Below are 18,167 nucleotides of genomic sequence, written 5' to 3'. Positions count from 1 at the left end.
TGTAACAATATCTACACAACAGGTAGGAATGACAATAATACAGCACAGACTGGATAGGAAGGCAGGTTCAAATAGCATTGCATTCCGGCTCAGCTCCTTTTTCACCACGAAGGACCGATGCAGGGTCCGCATCACTGCAGACGTTGCACCAATCTGCCTGTCGATCTCACAATCTACTCTTCCCACACTCGTGAAAAAAATCCCAAGATACTTGAACTCCTCCACTTGGGGCAGGATCTCTTCCCCAACCCGGAGGTAGCACTTTACCCTTTTCCGGGCGAAAACCATAACGTCGTACTTGTTGATTTTCATCCCAGTCTCTTCACACTCAGCTGCGAACTGATCCAGCGTAAGCTAAAGACCCCAGCCAGATGAGCACTCTCCACAGGACTTCCCAAGGGACATGGTCGAATGCCTTCTCCAAGTCCACAAAACACATGTAGACTGATTTGGGGTGCATGGAAGTTTGGTTAGAGTTGGTCCACAGTTCCACGACGAGGACAAAAATAACATTGCTCCTCCTGAATCTGAGGTTCGACTATCCGGTGTAGCCTCTTCAGTACACCTAAATAGACTTTACAGGTCATTTCTAGCCACAGCCATAAGACTTTACAACAAACTTATGTCATTACTGTGATGTTTTTTTTTTTTCGTAGTGGACAATACCAATGTTAGTGTTTTTTTTGTTGTATTTTATCATCTACCTATACATATTAGTGAGCAATATGTAGTATTTATTACTATTTTTTTGTTTTTCATTACGCTTTTCTTCTGTTACTGTATGTAAAAAAAACTGCACTGCAACAATGTAATTTCCCCATTGTGGGATAAAAAAAAAACATATCCTATCCTATGCTACTCTATAAAATAAAAATGTTAATAACGCCGTTACTGGTAACAAGTAATCTAATTAATCTTTTAGGTCCGTTACGCCGTTAGCGATAGCTTGATGTATGTGACACGCTACTTTTGATGTGGTTTTATGTTGACAACAAGACAGCATCATAAGTGTAGAAAGTTCAATGCAGGAAATATATTCAATAGCAGGTCCTTTCTAACCACAGCCATAAGACTTTACAACAAACATGTGATTACTGTGATGTTTTTTTTCGTAGTGTACAATACCAATGCTAGTGTTTTTTTGTTGTATTTTATCATCTACCTATACATATTAGTGAGCAATATGTAGTATTTATTACTATTTTTTTGTTTTTCATTACGCTTTTCTTCTGTATGTATGTAAAAAAAAACTGCACTGCAACAATTAATTTCCCCATTGTGGGATAAAAAAAACAACTATCCTATCCTATGCTACTTTATAAAATAACAATGTTAATAATGCAGTTACTTTACTGGTAACAAGTAATCTAATTAATCTTTTAGGTCCTTTACGCCGTTAGTGATAGCTTGATGAAATGTGACACGCTACTTTTGATGTGGTTTTATGTTGACAACAAGACAGCATCATAAGTGTAGAAAGTTCAAAGCAGGAAATATATTCTTACTAGTGAAAACAACAAGCAGCATTGCACTAAAATTAACTTGATATAGGAAGAGGCAACATCACACTGTGACACTACAGATGGGAATAATGAACAACAAATCAATGATTGAAGTGAACTTGCCATCCAAAATATACCCTGTTTGTTGACAAAAAGCTATGACAGCCATCGAAGCACAATGAATCTTTTTATTAAGCAGAGGTAACACAATCCGGTGAAAAGATTCAAAAGAGCTGGCGTGAAAGCCGACAAAGTACGCTGCTAACTGCTAAAGCTAAAAAACACAGCTCTGTTGAAACCCTCGATGATATCACACGTCCCTCAAATGCATATGTCAGATATTTAAAGGTTGTTTTTAATGGTAAATGGGTTATACTTGTATAGCACTTTTCTACCTTCAAGGGACTCAAAGCGCTTTGGCACCATTTCCACATTCGCCCATTCACACACACAGTCACACAATGATGGCGGGAGCTGCCATGCAAGGCCCTAACCACGACCCATCAGGAGCAAGGGTGAAGTGTCTTGCTCAAGGACACAACGGACATGACTAGGATACGGAAGACAGGAATCGAACCAAGAACCCTCAAATTGCTGGCACGACCAAGCCACCCCATCCCCACGTTTAAGTAACATATAAATTACTTTCCCTAGTAATTAATTACATTTATTATAGTAATTATGTTTGTAATTCAATTACTTTTTTGGTAAAGTAACAAGTAACTATTATCAATTACTTTTTTAGAGTAATTTTCAGAACACTGTTCGGCACACAGATTCCCCACAGAAGATCCTGCAACTCAAAAAGTTCCTATCGGTTTTCTTTTGCTCAATACGTCAAGTAGTTTGTTATTGAAATACGCAACAAATAAAAAACAAACATGTTGCCCCCCATACTTTATTGGCGGCTATCATGTGTGAATAGAACGTTTTAGAGACTCACCAACTGTGTTCAACCAATAAGCGTTCGACAGCACAGCCCACCACTTCAGGTGGCGACTAGGAAGACAAATTAGTTCCTGGTGAAGTTCTATTTTTGGTGAAAACAGATGGGCATATTTCATTGACCACGGTAAACTGGAACGGTTCTGTAAAAGTTCCTGCAGTGGAAAAGGACTTATATTAATATGTTAAAGGCCTACTGAAATGATTTTTTTTTAATTTAAACGGGAATAGCAGATCCATTCTATGTGTCATATTTGATCATTTCGCGATATTGCCATATTTTTGCTGAAAGGATTTAGTAGAGAACATCGACGATAAAATTCGCAACTTTTGGTCGCTGATAAAAAAAGCCTTGCCTGTACCGGAAGTAGCGTGACGTCGCAGGTTGAAGGGCTCCTCACATTTCCCCATTGTTTACACCAGCAGCGAGAGCGATTCGGACCGAGGAAGCGACGATTACCCCATTAATTTGAGCGAGGATGAAAGATTTGTGGATGAGGACCGTAAGAGTGAAGGACTAGAGTGCAGTGCAGGACGTATCTTTTTTCGCTCTGACCGTAACTTAGGTAAAAGGGCTCATTGGATTCCACACTTTCTCCTTTTTCTATTGTGGATCACGGATTTGTATTTTAAACCACCTCGGATACTATATCCTCTTGAAAATGAGAGTCGAGAACCCGAAATAGACATTCACAGTGACTTTTATCCCCACGGCAATACATCGGTGAAGCACTTTAGCTACGGAGCTAACGTGATAGCATCGTGCTTAAATGCAGATAGAAACAAAAGAAATAAGCCCCTGACTGGAAGGATAGACAGCAGATCAACAATACTACTATCAGGAGACACCGAACCAAACACTGGACCTGTAACTACAAGGTTAATGCTGTGCCGCCTGTCGAAGCCTAGCAATGCTGTTGCTAACAACGCCATTTAAGCTAACTTAGCTACGGGACCTCGTTAGAGCTATGATAAAAACATTAGCGCTCCACCTACGCCAGCCCTCATCTGCTCATCAACACCTGTGCTCACCTGCGTTCCAGCGATCGACGGCGCGACGAAGGACTTCACCCGATCATCCATGCGGTCGGCGGCTAGCGTCGGATAGCGCGTCTGCTATCCTCAAAGTCCTCCTGGTTGTGTTGCTGCAGCCAGCTGCCAATACACCGATCCCACCTACAGCTTTCTTTTTTGCAGTCTCCATTGTTCATTAAACAAATTGCAAAAGATTCACCAACACAGATGTCCAGAATACTGTGGAATTTTGCGATGAAAACAGAGCTGTTTGTATTGTGATACAATGTGTCCGAATACTTCCGTTTCAACCATCGACGTCACGTGCAAACGTCATCATACATAGACGTTTTCAACCGGAAGTTTCGCGGGAAATTTAAAATTGCACTTTATAAGTTAACCCGGCCGTTTTGGCATGTGTTGCAATGTTAAGATTTCATCATTGATATATAAACTATCAGACTGCGTGGTCGGCAGTAGTGGGTTTCAGTAGGCCTTTAAGATGGCCCAGTCAAACTCCAGACACAAATCCAAATAAGAATTTGTGTTAAAATCTGAAAACTGCTGTTCACAAACACTCTCCATCTAATCTGTCTGAGCTTCAGCTGTTTTTGCAAATAAGAATAGGCAAACATGTCAGTCTGTAGAAACTGGTAGGGACATACCCCAAAAGACATTTCTGGGAAGGTTTTGACCCGGGGGGCAGTGCCGCTGGATACCTTTGCGCAGTACAAATTTTTCATTTGTAAAATCATGTCTAAATTTCCTTGTACTCCACAATTGTGTGCATTTTTGAAAAAAAAATAAAAATGGAATTGTACAGTTTTTTACTGAATGGGACACCCAAAATGTACATGAAAATAAAGAAAGTGTGATTTACAATATCAACTATGAACAATAAATCACTGAGTATTAACAACATATGAACATCGCTCCTCTTTTACTTCTCAGACCAGCTCCTTGATAGTTGTGTATCTTTTACAATCAAGCAAAACCCAACAAAAATAAAAAATATGAATGCAAAGTGTAATAGACACCTACACTATGATATCACGTAAAAATTTGCTTCCGCATCTGTTTCTGACACAAGTGTTTCGGGTTGGCTGCTCTGAAAACAAACCCCGCCCACTCTGCTTTGTTCCTCATCTGAGCTGCTGTGACGTAGATTACCGTAATAACTCGTATAACACTCAAAAGCGCAGATTTCAACCATTAACTTACTTTCTGTAGTTAAAGACGTATGGTAATTTAAAAACAGCACTGCACATCATAATGGCGGCTACATTTTTGATGTTAAAAGTCTAAAAAAATGATGAACGTCCGGCGGGATTGAACATGTTAACGGGCTGTATGTGGCTCGCAGGCCGTGTTTTGCCTAGGTCTGCTCTACCTCATCTGCCTACTCTGACCACACATTTCTCGTCCATTCTATCACATCCCTAAAAAACATTTGTGTTTTGTGGTCGCAACATGACAACATGTGGTCAAGATCAAGTGGTATAGTATGCATTACTTTTTGATGCATGTAGCACACATCAGTCAATAAAACTCAAGGTCCTACCTTGCTGAATCATGTGAATTCTCCACTCAAGACTTGATACACTAGTTGACCCTTTATTTGGAACACATTTTTTAAAATGTGGGCAACACGGTGGTTGGTGCATGTGCCTCACAATACGAAGGTCCTAGGTTGAATCCTGGGCTCGGGATTTTTCTGTGTGGAGTTTGCATGTTCTCCCTGTGACTGCGTGGGTTCCCTCCGGGTATTCCGGTTTCCTCCCACCTCCAAAGACATGCACCTGGGGATAGGTTGACTGGCAACACTAAAATTGGCCCTGGTGTGTGAATGTGAGTGTGAATGTTGTCTATCTATCAGTGTTGGCCCTGCAATGAGGTGGCGACTTGTCCAGGGTATACCCCGTCTTCCGCCCGAATGCAGCTGAGATAGGCTCCAGCACCCTCCGCGACCCTAAACGGGACAAGCGGTAGAAAATGGATGGATTAATGTTTTATATGTCCATTGTTTTGTCCTTCATACACTTTTGTCAGTCTCAAGTCTCCATCAAGAGTTTGTTTCCAAATACCATTGCTTACAATGCTGTACACACACTAACAACAGTTATATGCAAACATTGTGTTTAGTCACACATGGTGTTGGTTTTGCTAATAAGTGTATTTGTACCTCTGTTTGCAGGTGCAGACCACCACCATGTGTATCTCAGTCAGTCTGAGCGGGTCAGTCGTCCTGGGCTGTCTGTTTGCTCCTAAGGTCCACATCGTCCTGTTCCAGCCACAGAAGAACGTCAGCACTCTCAGGGTGGCCACCACCCGCTTCAGCGTTACCACCGGCCCGGGCTCCAGTTTCTCTCAAGGTACATGTGGCACATTTGTTAGAGGACAGCCCCATTGTGTGTCTACATACTGTACTTCAGGGCTATTCTACTAAACTGTTCAAAGGGCCACATTTGCGGAAAGCTACAGATTGGGGTGCCGGACTTCTCCCTTCACTGTTGTTCTAATTCTGTATGCTCCTGGGAACCAGCATCCTTTGCATAGGACATTTGATTTTGTTTTGTCTCTTTATTTTACTTTTTTTAATAGCCCTGTTTTTACAACATAAGCGCTCTGCAGTCTTTAAGGACCTGCTACCAAAAAGTTATTTTAGGAATCTGCTGCAAAGATATTAGTCTCTATAGTCTCGTCCAAGCTTTTTGAACTGAACTGCGCTAGCTGTTCTGGTGTCATTCCCAGCCGGATTTGGCTGCCCGGCTGCCACTTGAATAGCCCTGCTGTAAATATACACAGTGATAATAGTTTAATTTGTTCTTTCACGCAGTTTGTACCTAGAACAGTTCATATTGGGTAACAGTGTTTCCCATTAAAATGAATTGAAGTCAATTTAATATGTGCTTGGCCCCGCGAAACGGCACAATTTTAATATGTGACATGCCTGTTGAAAATAAAAATTACTTTTAGATACAAACTATTGTTTAAAACAATACAGTAGAATGTACTACAAACAACTACCGTAGTTTTATGAAGTAATGTAGTAACAATGTACAACATTTACCTTGAAGAGTGGACTTCTCCGAAAGCGCTTCTCCATCAAACAAACCATCAGCAGCTTTTCCACATTTTCATGGATACATGTCCGCCGTTACGCTATTAATCTAACATCCTTGGCTTGCGTTATCGTCGCATTCTGTTTCCGTATGGTGCAGACTAGCAGTGCTACGCTCCAACTGCTTCACCAAGTCGACTACACACTCTGTTATGTTTTTGACGATTTATTTCTTTAATTCAATGAAGATCATCCACTTCTTCTTCTCAGCAGTGTCCTTCACGCTCACTTTCTTTCTTCCCATGGTTGGAAAAAACTTAAGTTATGTCGACCTTTAGCTATAAGCTATTGCTAGTGAAGTGAATTAATTAACTCATATTATGTTATACGTATGGTAAATGTTTATATTCAACTTGGACAAAGCGAACCACCAGGTTTAAGTAAATAATGGTTGAGCCCATAATAAATTAAGGAGCCTTGGTTGGACATTCGCATATGGACTGGAATTAGCTCTCTCACGAGAAGAAGTAATAAAACCAGGCTTCGGAATGCAAAATGTATAGCTCTATCCTGGAGGAGAGATACCATGCTTATCTTAGCGTCAACCTACAAGTTAGGGTATACATCTGTTGTCTTCCCAGTCACTTACACAAAAACATCTCCTCACATGGTCAGGTTGTACTCTCCTGAATTAGCACACACCCAGACAGAGAAAGAAGGAATATAAAACTGACGGTTTGGCTTCTCCAAGTTAGGAGTGCCTCATTTACTTGACCTGACCTCCTCCAGGAACTGCAGTCCTGTATAATGACGCTTGCCTGTTATAAAGCAACTTTTGGTTCAGTAAAGCATCTCTGACGTATCTTTTGATCCAGCCGCACTGCCGTGTCAACCCTTCTGTCCGGACAAGAATGACAAGACCAGAAATACACATCACTAGCGAGTAAGACCAGATGTTTTGGTTGGATCTTACGGGGTTCACTGTAGCATTCGCTCACAACCTGAACGTTTGCTCCCAATCCTAAAGCATAACAATTAGCCGATAGACAGCTCGTATCCTGAAAAACTCTTAAGCTGGCGCTTGTATCCCAAGGCATCCCTGTATTTATGATTTTGTGTCTTTGTTTTGCAGCATCAGCCTCCAATATTGTTCCAACAGTGTGTAACGGGCGAGAGGTGGTCGACTCCACGACGTCTTCCTTGTGAAGATCAGCCAAGCATTGTTAACACAATTACAATATATAACCACTATAGTCCTCAATCAGGTTTCTCAAATATTACAGAGGATGGTTGTCCTGACTTTGTTGTCCTCAGAGTGCTGTGAGTACAATGTCCAACTTATTTTATTATGTTCAATTCAAAGAGATTTTCAAAGCTAGACACCAATAAAAGTATTGCCCTCGTTTCTATTGCAACAAATGGAGTAAATTATAGTGAATCTGTTAAATGTAATATATACAGTACAGGATGTTTTTAATGTAGATTTTGGTGAAAAGTTTGCGCTTTCTTGTAATTTATGTAAATAAAATGTGTTTTTTATCAATATCAAATTGGCTTGTTGTGTCTTTTTGTTTTGAGTCAAGTGCATTCGCAATCTTTATCACACTAATGTCATAGACTAGACTTTTTTTTTTTATGTTAAAATGTACTTCCCTCCCTTAAAAAGGACATTTGCAACATCACTGTTATGATCCGCTGCCCGGATCATATTTCTGTTTATGCACTTGTGTTTTCTGTTAGTTTTGGACTCCTTGAGTGCCTATTTGTGCACCTGAGTTTGTTGCCATGGCTGCTTATTGTTTTCACCTGCCGTGTGTGTTTCCGGACACGCACTTGTTAGTCATCACTGACATTATTTAAGCCTGCCTTGCCAGTGAGTCGGTCTGGCTTCCTAGTTTGTTTTCATACAACAGATGACGACTTTTGTTTCCTGCTCTGAACCTGCTAGGTGGAACAGACCATATTATAAGGTGGAACTCAACTTATAATATGTTGGAGCAGCAGGCAGCTATATACTCTGCATTGACCCACAGGTGACTTTGGTGTGTTTGTTCTCCCGAGATGCAAGTAAAGCTGGACTGACGAGGTGGGCGACCTGGGAATGGCCACATCCGTGGCCGACGAGGAGGTCGGCGTACCTGGCGTGGTGGACGCCCATAGAATGGCCACGTCCGTGGCCGACGAGGAGGTGGATGCGTCGTCATCGTGGCAGGCGGCGAAGCTTGGCGTAGTGCGTCAGGCGGCGAAGCTTGGCGTGACGCGTCAGGCGGAGAAGATTGGCGTGACGCGTCAGGCGGCGAAGCTTGGCGTGGCGGGTCTTGGCATGGCGGGTCTTGGCATGGCGGGTCTTGGTCTTGGCTTGGGTCTTGGTCTTGGCTTAGGTCTTGGTCTGGTGGCGGGTCTTGGTCTGGTGGCGGGTCTTGGCGTCGTGGAGCTGCGACTGGCGGCACTTGGCGTCGTGGAGCTGCGACTGGCGGCACTTGGCGTCGTGGAGCTGCGACTGGCGGCACTTGGTGGCGTGGAGCAGCTACGGGCGGCACTTGGCGGTGTGGAGCAGCTACGGGCGGCACTTGGCGGCGTGGATCAGTTACGGGTGCTAGCCGTGATGCTAGCCTTGGAGCTATGACAGGAACTTGCCGTAGAGTGGCTTGGCGTGGTGCAGGTACTGGAGGTGCTTGGCGGCGTGGAGCTGCTACGGGTGCTAGCCGTGATGCTAGCCTTGGAGCTGTGACAGGAACTTGGCATGGTGCAGGTACTGGAGGTGCTTGGCGGCGTGGGGAAGCTACGGGCGCTAGCCGTGGTGCAGCGACAGGTGCTAGCCGTGGTGCTGCTACTGGCGCTGGCCTTGGCGCTGGTGCTAGCCTTGGCGCTGATGCTAGCCTTGGAACAGGTGCAGGTGGAGGTGGCCTAGCTGGTGGTTGCGGCTTGGCCGGCCGAAAGACCGGTGGCGGCGGCCGGGTTGGAGGCTGTGGCTTGACATGGTGATGCTAAACAACCCCACCTGAACAGTTCCCAGCCCTAGCCCCCCTACCCCCCAAGGAGCGGATACCAGACACGCTCCCCGCGGTCTGGAACCATTTTTTGGGGTGGGTGGAGGAAGGTCAGGAGGGGGGCAGAATCCTCGCCATTAAATTGTCAAAAATGTCTTTCTGTTATATCCACCTGAGTTTTATTGGGTGAAAAAAAAGAAACATCTTGTGGCGTGGGTGGGGCTTGAGTCCTGGGGGCGGGGCATGAAATTCAGATGGCTGTGACTGATTAGCTCTAATTTTCAGGATCATGTTTTGGTAGTGTTTTATCATGGTCCTTGAGTCTTTTGTTGGAGGCGGGTGATCAAAAGAAAAAGCATTGAAAAAAAAATCCTGGTCTGTGACGTCTTCTTGGCGCTGCCAGGCTGGTGGGCATCTATTTCCGCCCGGAGGGGGAGGAGCTTGCGGGAGCGCCACGTGCTGTCCCCTCGCCTTCCCTGACGTCCTTGGTCTGGAGCGGCGCTTCTGGGACTGCGGTGACGCAGCGTTGTCCTCGGACCAAATGGAGCTCAATGGCACCAGTTTTCCATCTGGCCCCCACATCAGGTCTCTGCGCTCCACGGAGGAATAACGCAGCGTTTCTTTCTCCATGGCGCGCAGGACTGCCCACACTCCCTCGTCCAACTTGTCCAACCTTCTTGCAGAAAAACTTCTTTGCTGGTGACATTTGTCAGGGCGGAGACTTTGGTGTGTTTGTTTTCCCGGGATACAAGTAAAGCTGGACTGGACATGGCGTGAAGGTAAATACATATTTATTTAAACACTAACAAACTACAAAAAAGGAAGCAAACAAAAGGCGCGCACAATGGCGGAGAACAAACTTGACTAATGAAACCAAAAGACTAGCACAAAGGCAATTAACTAAGAACACGAAACAAGAACACTTACTGTGGCATGGCATGAAGCATGAACTATAGTAACAGGAATATCATGGGTAGCAGAGGTAGTATGGATGATGTCACCAGGATGATCAACAGTCAATCAATCAATCAATCAATGTTTATTTATATAGCCCTAAATCACAAGTGTCTCAAAGGGCTGTACAAGCCACAGTGACATCCTCGGTACAGAGCCCACATACGGGCAAGGAAAAACTCACCCCAGTGGGACGTCAGTGAATGACTATGAGAAACCTTGGAGAGGAACGCATATGTGGGTAATCCCCCCCCTCTAGGGGAGACCGAAAGCAATGGATGTCGAGTGGGTCTGACATAACATTGTGAAAGTCCAGTCCACAGTGGATCCAACACATCAGCGAGAGTCCAGTCCACAGCGGGGCCAACAGGAAACCATCCCGAGCGGAGACGGGTCAGCAGCGCAGAGATGTCCACAACCGATGCACAGGCTAGTGGTCCACCCGGGGTCCCGACTCTGGACAGCCAGCACTTCATCCATGGCCACCGGACCTATGCAACTCCCCCTCGCAAGGGACAGGGGAGAAGAGGAGAGAAGAAAAGAAACGGCAGATCAACTGGTCTAAAAAAGGGGGGTCTATTTAAAGGCTAGATTATACAAATGAGTTTTAAGATGGGACTTAAATGCTTCTACTGAGGTAGCATCTCTAACTGTTACCGGGAGGGCATTTCAGAGTACTGGAGCCCGAATAGAAAACGCTCTATAGCCCGCAGACTTTTTTTTGGCTCTGGGAATCACTAATAAGCCGGAGTTCTTTGAACGCAGATTTCTTGTCGGGACATATGTTACAATACAATCGGCGAGATAGGCTGGAGCTAAACCGTGTAGTATTTTATACGTAAGTAGTAAAACCTTAAAGTCGCATCTTAAGTGCACAGGAAGCCAGTGCAGGTGAGCCAGTATAGGCGTAATATGATCAAACTTTCTTGTTTTTGTCATAAGCCAGAAACAGACAGGCTTAAATAGCAGTGACATGATTAGTGACAGGTGTGCGAGTGCAAAGCGTGAGACAGGTGCGTGACGAGGGCAGGTGAAAACTAATGGGTAGTCATGGAAACGAAAACAATGGAGCGTAAACAGAAACTAAAGAGTCCAATAACTAAACAAAACAAAACATGACTAAAACAAAACATGATCACACAGACATGACAACAAGACCCTGAAGACAAATGTCAAAGACATCATCACCCTGTCTGATGATGATGTGAGTGACAGAGGAGGTCCTCCAGGTGCGAGAGAGTGCGCCTGGAAGAGTGGCAGCACATCACAGTAGAACGGATACCAGTGCTATGGAAAACATCCTGCATAGTGCCGGTGCCCAAGAAGCCCATCCCATCGGGCTCAAATGACTTCAGACCTGTTGCCCTGACGTCCCAGGTCATGAAGGTCCTCGAGAGACTTGTGCTGGATCAGCTGAGACCAATGGTGGCTCCTTCCCTGGATCCTCTACAGCGGGGGTCACCAACCTTTTTGAAACCAAGGGCTACTTCTTGGGTACTGATTAATGCGAAGGGCTACCAGTTAGATACACACTTAAATAAATTGCCAGAAGTAGCCAATTTGCTCAATTTACCTTTAACTCTGTTATTATTAATAATTAATGATATTTATCTTTGTGGAAACACTGATCATATTAATGATTTCTCCCAATAAATATATACAGAAACAGATAAATATCAATATGCAACACTTTATTTTTATATTTTCTCTAAGTGCACATTTTTCAAATTGAACATTTTCAAATGATCACTTCTAAGACAGTCTTGTGAAATCACAATATCCCATTTTAACTAGCTAGCCACTAACATTTTTTAACAAATCATGAATTACTTTGCACCATGTTTGTACAAATAATAACTCATGTAAAATACAAAAGTAAACTCTCAAATTTTTAAATCATGTCACACTTTGAACTGGACACCAAATCTGTTATCTGTTTCTTTGTCAGTTAGTGGGAAGCCTGGCATTGCATGCTGTTAACTAGTGTGTTGTACTCTGGTGTGTAACTTGACACTGCAACTCTGAGTGAGTCTTGCAGATGTGCATCAGTGAGGCGTGTTCTGTGTTTGTTCTTGATGAAGTTCATGTCAGAAAAGGCTGATTCACAAAGTTAAGATTTTTCCTCATTGTTTGCGGAACCTTCTTAATCTTTTGGACATATTTTCACAGCAATCTGGCCTTAAGCTTAATTATGATAAATGTAAAATGTTAAGGATCGGAAATCTAAAGGGAACGTCCTTTCGAATGGAATGCAAAGTGCCTGTTTTGTGGACAGATGGACCAGTTAACATACTTGGTGTTGTTGTCCCAGAAAATCTGGAAGATCTAGGCTCAGTAAATTATGATAATCGACTAAGAAAGCTGGACGAAATTATGCAATTATGGAAAGGGAAATCCCTAACCTTGTATGGTAAAATGTCTATTGCCAACTCGTTAATTATTCCTCAATTTATTTATTTGTTTTTGTCATTACCAGCTCCATCACAAAACTTTTTTAAGATTTATGAGCGCAGGGTCTTCGATTTTGTCTGGAACGGCAAACCAGAAAAGATTAAAAGAAAGGTTTTGTACAAAGAGTATGAATATGGGGGCCTGAAACTTCTCAACCTTGAAGCTATGTGTCTGTCTTTAAAAGCATCAATTGTTCCAAAGATGTATTTAAACATTGAGTGGTACACAAATGTCCTGTTGGACAAAAAACATGTACTGTATCAAAAGAAATTGTATCCTTTTTTACAAGTGATCCCCTCCCAGAGAGTCTGCTGGGAAACAGCAGTGACATGATTAGTGTCATAAAGGAAACAATCCACTCATAGTGGTGTTTTCAATTTTATGTGCCAGAAAAAAGAGACGATATTTTGCAGCAGTTAATATGGATGAACTCTAATATTGTAATAGATGGAAAGCCTTTCTTTTGGAAAAATATGTTTGAAAGAGGAATCATTTTTGTCAATGATATTATCAATGAGAATTGTAAAATTATGAAGTATGATGAATTTAGAGCTATGTATGGTGATGCTTGCTCAAGCTTTTCATTTTATCAACTAACTGGAGTCATTGGGAAAAGATGGAAACAAATAATTAATTATGGAACTACTAAATTATTAGTTTGTAAACATCTAATAAGAAATTCTAGTTGGCAAAAAGGAACTAAAATAAATAGAAAAATACACAATTTTTATTTAATAAAGAAATCTTTGAAGGCTGCCTCATACAACACAAATGGAAAATGGGAGGACTTTTTTGACTGCCCGTTGCCATGGGATGCCATATTCAAACTAATCTATAAAACCACTATCGATGTGCAAAATTGTTATTTTCAAATTAAAATTATTTATAACTTCTTACCCACAGGGAAAATGTTAAAATTATGGAATATGACAGAGTCAGATGATTGCCGATTTTGTTGTCAGGAGCCTGAATCCACCCTGCATTTGTTTTGGTATTGTCATATTGTGTCTTTGTTTTGGGTGGAAGTTGAAAAAATGTGTTTAAGGATTGGTTTGTTTATGAAGCTTAATGTGGTTTCTGTTATTTTAGGAGAGTTCATTGACAATCATGATTTAGTCAATTTAATTATAGTACTCGGTAAAAATTTTATTTTTAAGGCCAAAAACAGATATTCACTTAGTATTACTTTCTTTAAAACATTTATTCAGTATTTTCTAACTTTAGAAAGTTACATGGTTGAAAACGATAATGATGCCAAAAAACATTAAAAAAAAGATGAGAAGTCCTCAAAGGCTTATTTTGAAAGTATAATTATGTTTATAGATTATATGATATCTGTTGTTGTGTTCCCTAATTTGAGTGACCTGGACATAATCTGGACTGTACATAAATGTTTATTTTGAAAATGTAATTTTGTTTATAAATTATATGCAATCTGTTGTGTTCCCTAATTTTTTTCTGTGTACATGAATGAAGGTGTGTGTTGCTGAGTCCGACTTGGACATTATCTGGACTGGGCCTAGTTTAAAAAACCCTTTAAACAAATCTAATTTCATTGACAACCTGGTCTGTTGAAGATAAGGCCCTTTTTTAAAAAATAAAATAAAATAAGATAAATAAATAAAAAACATTTTCTTGGATAAAAAAAAAAGTAAAACAATATAAAAATAATTACATAAAAAATAGTAATTAATGAAAATGTTAGTGGACCAGCAGCCTATACAATCATGTGTGCTTCAGGGACTGTGTCCCTTGCAGATGTGTTGTCTATGTTGTGGGAACCAGAATATTGGTAGCAGAAAGAAATAACCCCTTTTGTGTGAGTGGGTGTGGATGAGTGTGCATGGGGGAGGTTGTTTGGGTTGATGCACTGATTGAAAGTGTATCTTGTTTTTTTTCTATGTAGATTTAATTTTAAAAAAAATATATATTTTTTTTATTTTATTTATTTTTTTTTTTAGAACAGGCCCGCGGGCGACTCATCTGGTCCTTACGGGCGACCTGGTGCCCGCGAGCACCGCGTTGGTGACCCCTGCTCTACAGTTTGCATATCAGCCCCATGTAGGAGTGGACGATGCTGTTATGTACCTGCTGCATCATGCTCACTCTCACCTGGATGGTGGGAAGGGCACTGTGAGGATCATGTTTTTTGATTTCTCCAGTGCCTTTAACACCATCCATCCATCCATCCATCTTCTTCCGCTTATCCGAGGTCGGGTCGCGGGGGCAGCAGCCTAAGCAGGGAAGCCCAGACTTCCCTCTCCCCAGCCACTTCGTCCAGCTCCTCCCGGGGGATCCCGAGGCGTTCCCAGGCCAGCCGGGAGACATAGTCTTCCCAACGTGTCCTGGGTCTTCCCCGTGGCCTCCTACCGGTCGGACGTGCCCTAAACACCTGCCTAGGGAGGCGTTCGGGTGGCATCCTGACCAGATGCCCGAACCACCTCATCTGGCTCCTCTCGATGTGGAGGAGCAGCGGCTTTACTTTGAGCTCTCCCCGGATGGCAGAGCTTCTCACCCTATCTCTAAGGGAGAGCCCCGCCACCCGGCGGAGGAAACTCATTTCGGCCGCTTGTACCCGTGATCTTGTTCTTTCGGTCATAAGCCAAAGCTCATGACCATAGGTGAGGATGGGAACGTAGATTCAGCCAATTCTAATGAGTGACAAGTTGCTCAGGATGGGTGTCAGTTCATCCATTGTCTCCTGGATCACTGATTACTTGTCTGACAGGCCCCAGTTTGTGCGACTGGGGAGCTGCCTGTCGGATACTGTGGTCAGTGGTGTAGGTGTTCCACAGGGGACCGTCCTGTCTCCTTTCCTGTTCACCCTGTACACCTCAGACTTCCAGTATAGTTCCAGGTCCTGCCACCTGCAGAAATACTCTGACGACTCTGACGACTCTGCTGTGATTGGGTGTATCAGAGAGAGACGGGAATTGGAGTACAGGACACTGATCGCTGACTTTGTGGAGTGGTCTCAGGCGAACCATCTGGTCCTTAATGTGGACAAGACCAAGGAGCTGGTCATCGACTTCAGGAAGAGAGTGACCCCGGTGGAGCCCATCAAGATCCAGGGCCGGGAGGTGGCAGTAGTGGAGCAGTATAAGTACCTAAGAGACCACTTGAACAGCAGACTGGACTGGAAGGACAACTGCAAAGTTGTTTACAAGAAGGGCATGAGCAGACTCTTTTTCCTGAGGAAGCTTAGATCCTTTAATGTGTGCAGCAAGCTGTTGGAGATATTTTATCAGTCTGTTGTGGCCAGTGCACTGTACTTTGCAGTGGTTGGTTGGTGGAGCAGCACCAGCAAAAGGGACTCAAACCGGATTGATAAACTGATCCGGAAAGCCGGCCAAACTATTGGCACGCAGTTGGAGGCGTTTGTGTCAGTGAGGGACAGGAGGACACTGGACAAACTGCTGGCCATCATGGACAATCCTGCCCACCCACTCCACCTGACAATTAAGGGACAGCGGAGCTCATACTGCAACAGGCTCCTTCAACTTCCTTCCCGCACTGTGCGATTCAAGAACTCCTTCATTCCACACTCCATCCAGCTGTATAATCACTCGCCATACAGCAATAGATGACATCTGTCTATTACCGGACACCTTCTATGTGAGCTACTTCTCTTTGTTTATAATGTTTATAATGTCTATTTTCTATTTCCTGCTGGATCTACTCTCTATTTTATGCTGCTGCTGTCACATATACTGTATATACTGTAATATTGTACATGGTCACTGGTATATATTGTATATATGTTATAGACATAATATAATTTATCTGTATATATATTATTCTGTACACATATTATGTATATATTTGTATATATGTTAGATTTTTTTTTTTTTATCGGATCATTAAAGTTTGTCTAAGTCTAAGTCTAAGTCTTAAACCCCTCAAAACTGTTACATCTCTACTGAGCACTGAAACTTCACCATCTGTGTCAATGATCCTGCCACTGAAGTGTGGAAGACAGCACCATCGCTCGAGATGTCAAGACTGCCATTATAGAGGACCTGAATCCCAGATACACTTCACCCCCTACTCTACAGGACTACCTTCACAGATCTACTGCCCTGGATCCCAGGTTCAAGTGCCTGTCTCACATGGACCCTGCCCTACACCAGAGGACATACAGTGACCTCACCACTGAGATTGTGAGCAGTCAGGGCACTGAAGACTGTGATGAGGTAAATAAAAAGAATATTATTTACAAATTATAAATTTAAATCTAAATAAATGTATTTTTCCAGTAATAATGGCTTTTATTAAATGTTATTGCCACATTTTTCATGTCTATGAAACATGTTAAAAAGAAGATATTATGCCTTGTGCACTTTAAGTTGATTTTGTATATTTTAATTTAATAATTTAAAAGTGTTAATAAACAAAAAGACAAAACTTCTGTTTATTTGAACCGTGAGTTTTTTGATCCGTTGCACCCCTAGTCTATGTTTACTAACAGGACATCAAGGCGGAGCTGCAGTCGAGTTTCTTAACACGGAGATATTCTCACTACTTTTCTTTTGTCGAGCACAAAGAAAATAACATTTTAGTTAAATATAAGTTGTGTCTTGGATCAAAGATCCCATCTACTGCCCAAAACAGCAATTCAAATCTGCTGAAACAGCTACAAAAGCAACATGCTTCGACAAAGCTAGTAAAGAGAGACTTAGACTCCGATGCCACTTCACCTCCCCGTCCACCATCACCTAAGGATTTTAACGGAGGGACTGCCAGCCAGGACAACATTGATAGAGCCAATGCAGCGTATGTGCTATTTCTACAGTGGAGTCACCCGCTATCAGGCAGCTAATTAGCATGATACCGGCGTCAAACGGCAAATGGCACGAAAACATTTCCCATGTTCCTGGAAAGTGGACAGTGAGCACATACACATGAAAAGCGAGTTAAAGAAGACACTCCAAACTCTGCCCCTGCTCATCATTCAGCACTGAAGGTACACACTCTGTCAATTCTCTTATATACTCCTTCATTCTAGACTTCTAGAGTGTTTGATTATCACATCACTCTAAATGTATAGACTATAAAGTTCACAAACATAAAGAGGGATCCTAGTGGGCCAGGCCAATCTTTCCTTATCTCTAAACTAAAAGTTGGGAAATGCGTAGAGTGGTCTGTGCTTCAGTACAGTGTTGATCTCATGAAGACATGATTTTATTTTAGAATTCCTTGAGAGAGAAAAATGCCTGGTTAGGCTTTGTGTATGTCATGTGTGCCTTGGGT

General features: G+C 42.6%; 1 protein-coding gene across 2 annotated transcripts in view; it reads left to right on the top strand.

Annotated features, from left to right (window-relative positions):
* The window catches only part of grm2a (glutamate receptor, metabotropic 2a), a 164,212-nt gene extending 156,118 nt beyond the window's left edge, over positions 1–8,094 (top strand). For both annotated transcript variants that reach the window (XM_062054289.1, XM_062054280.1), the window contains exons 5-6: positions 5,656–5,833; positions 7,655–8,094. In XM_062054289.1, the coding sequence (XP_061910273.1) occupies positions 5,656–5,833; positions 7,655–7,728 (252 nt within the window). In that variant the 3' untranslated portion in view covers positions 7,729–8,094. The remainder of the gene's footprint in view (positions 1–5,655; positions 5,834–7,654) is intronic.
* Positions 8,095–18,167: the final 10,073 nt, after the last annotated feature.

The sequence above is a fragment of the Entelurus aequoreus genome, linkage group LG01 (genome assembly GCF_033978785.1).
Source record: "Entelurus aequoreus isolate RoL-2023_Sb linkage group LG01, RoL_Eaeq_v1.1, whole genome shotgun sequence".
Lineage (NCBI taxonomy): Eukaryota > Metazoa > Chordata > Actinopteri > Syngnathiformes > Syngnathidae > Entelurus > Entelurus aequoreus.
Note: the sequence above shows the minus strand (reverse complement) of the source record. Positions and strands in the feature narration are given on the sequence as shown.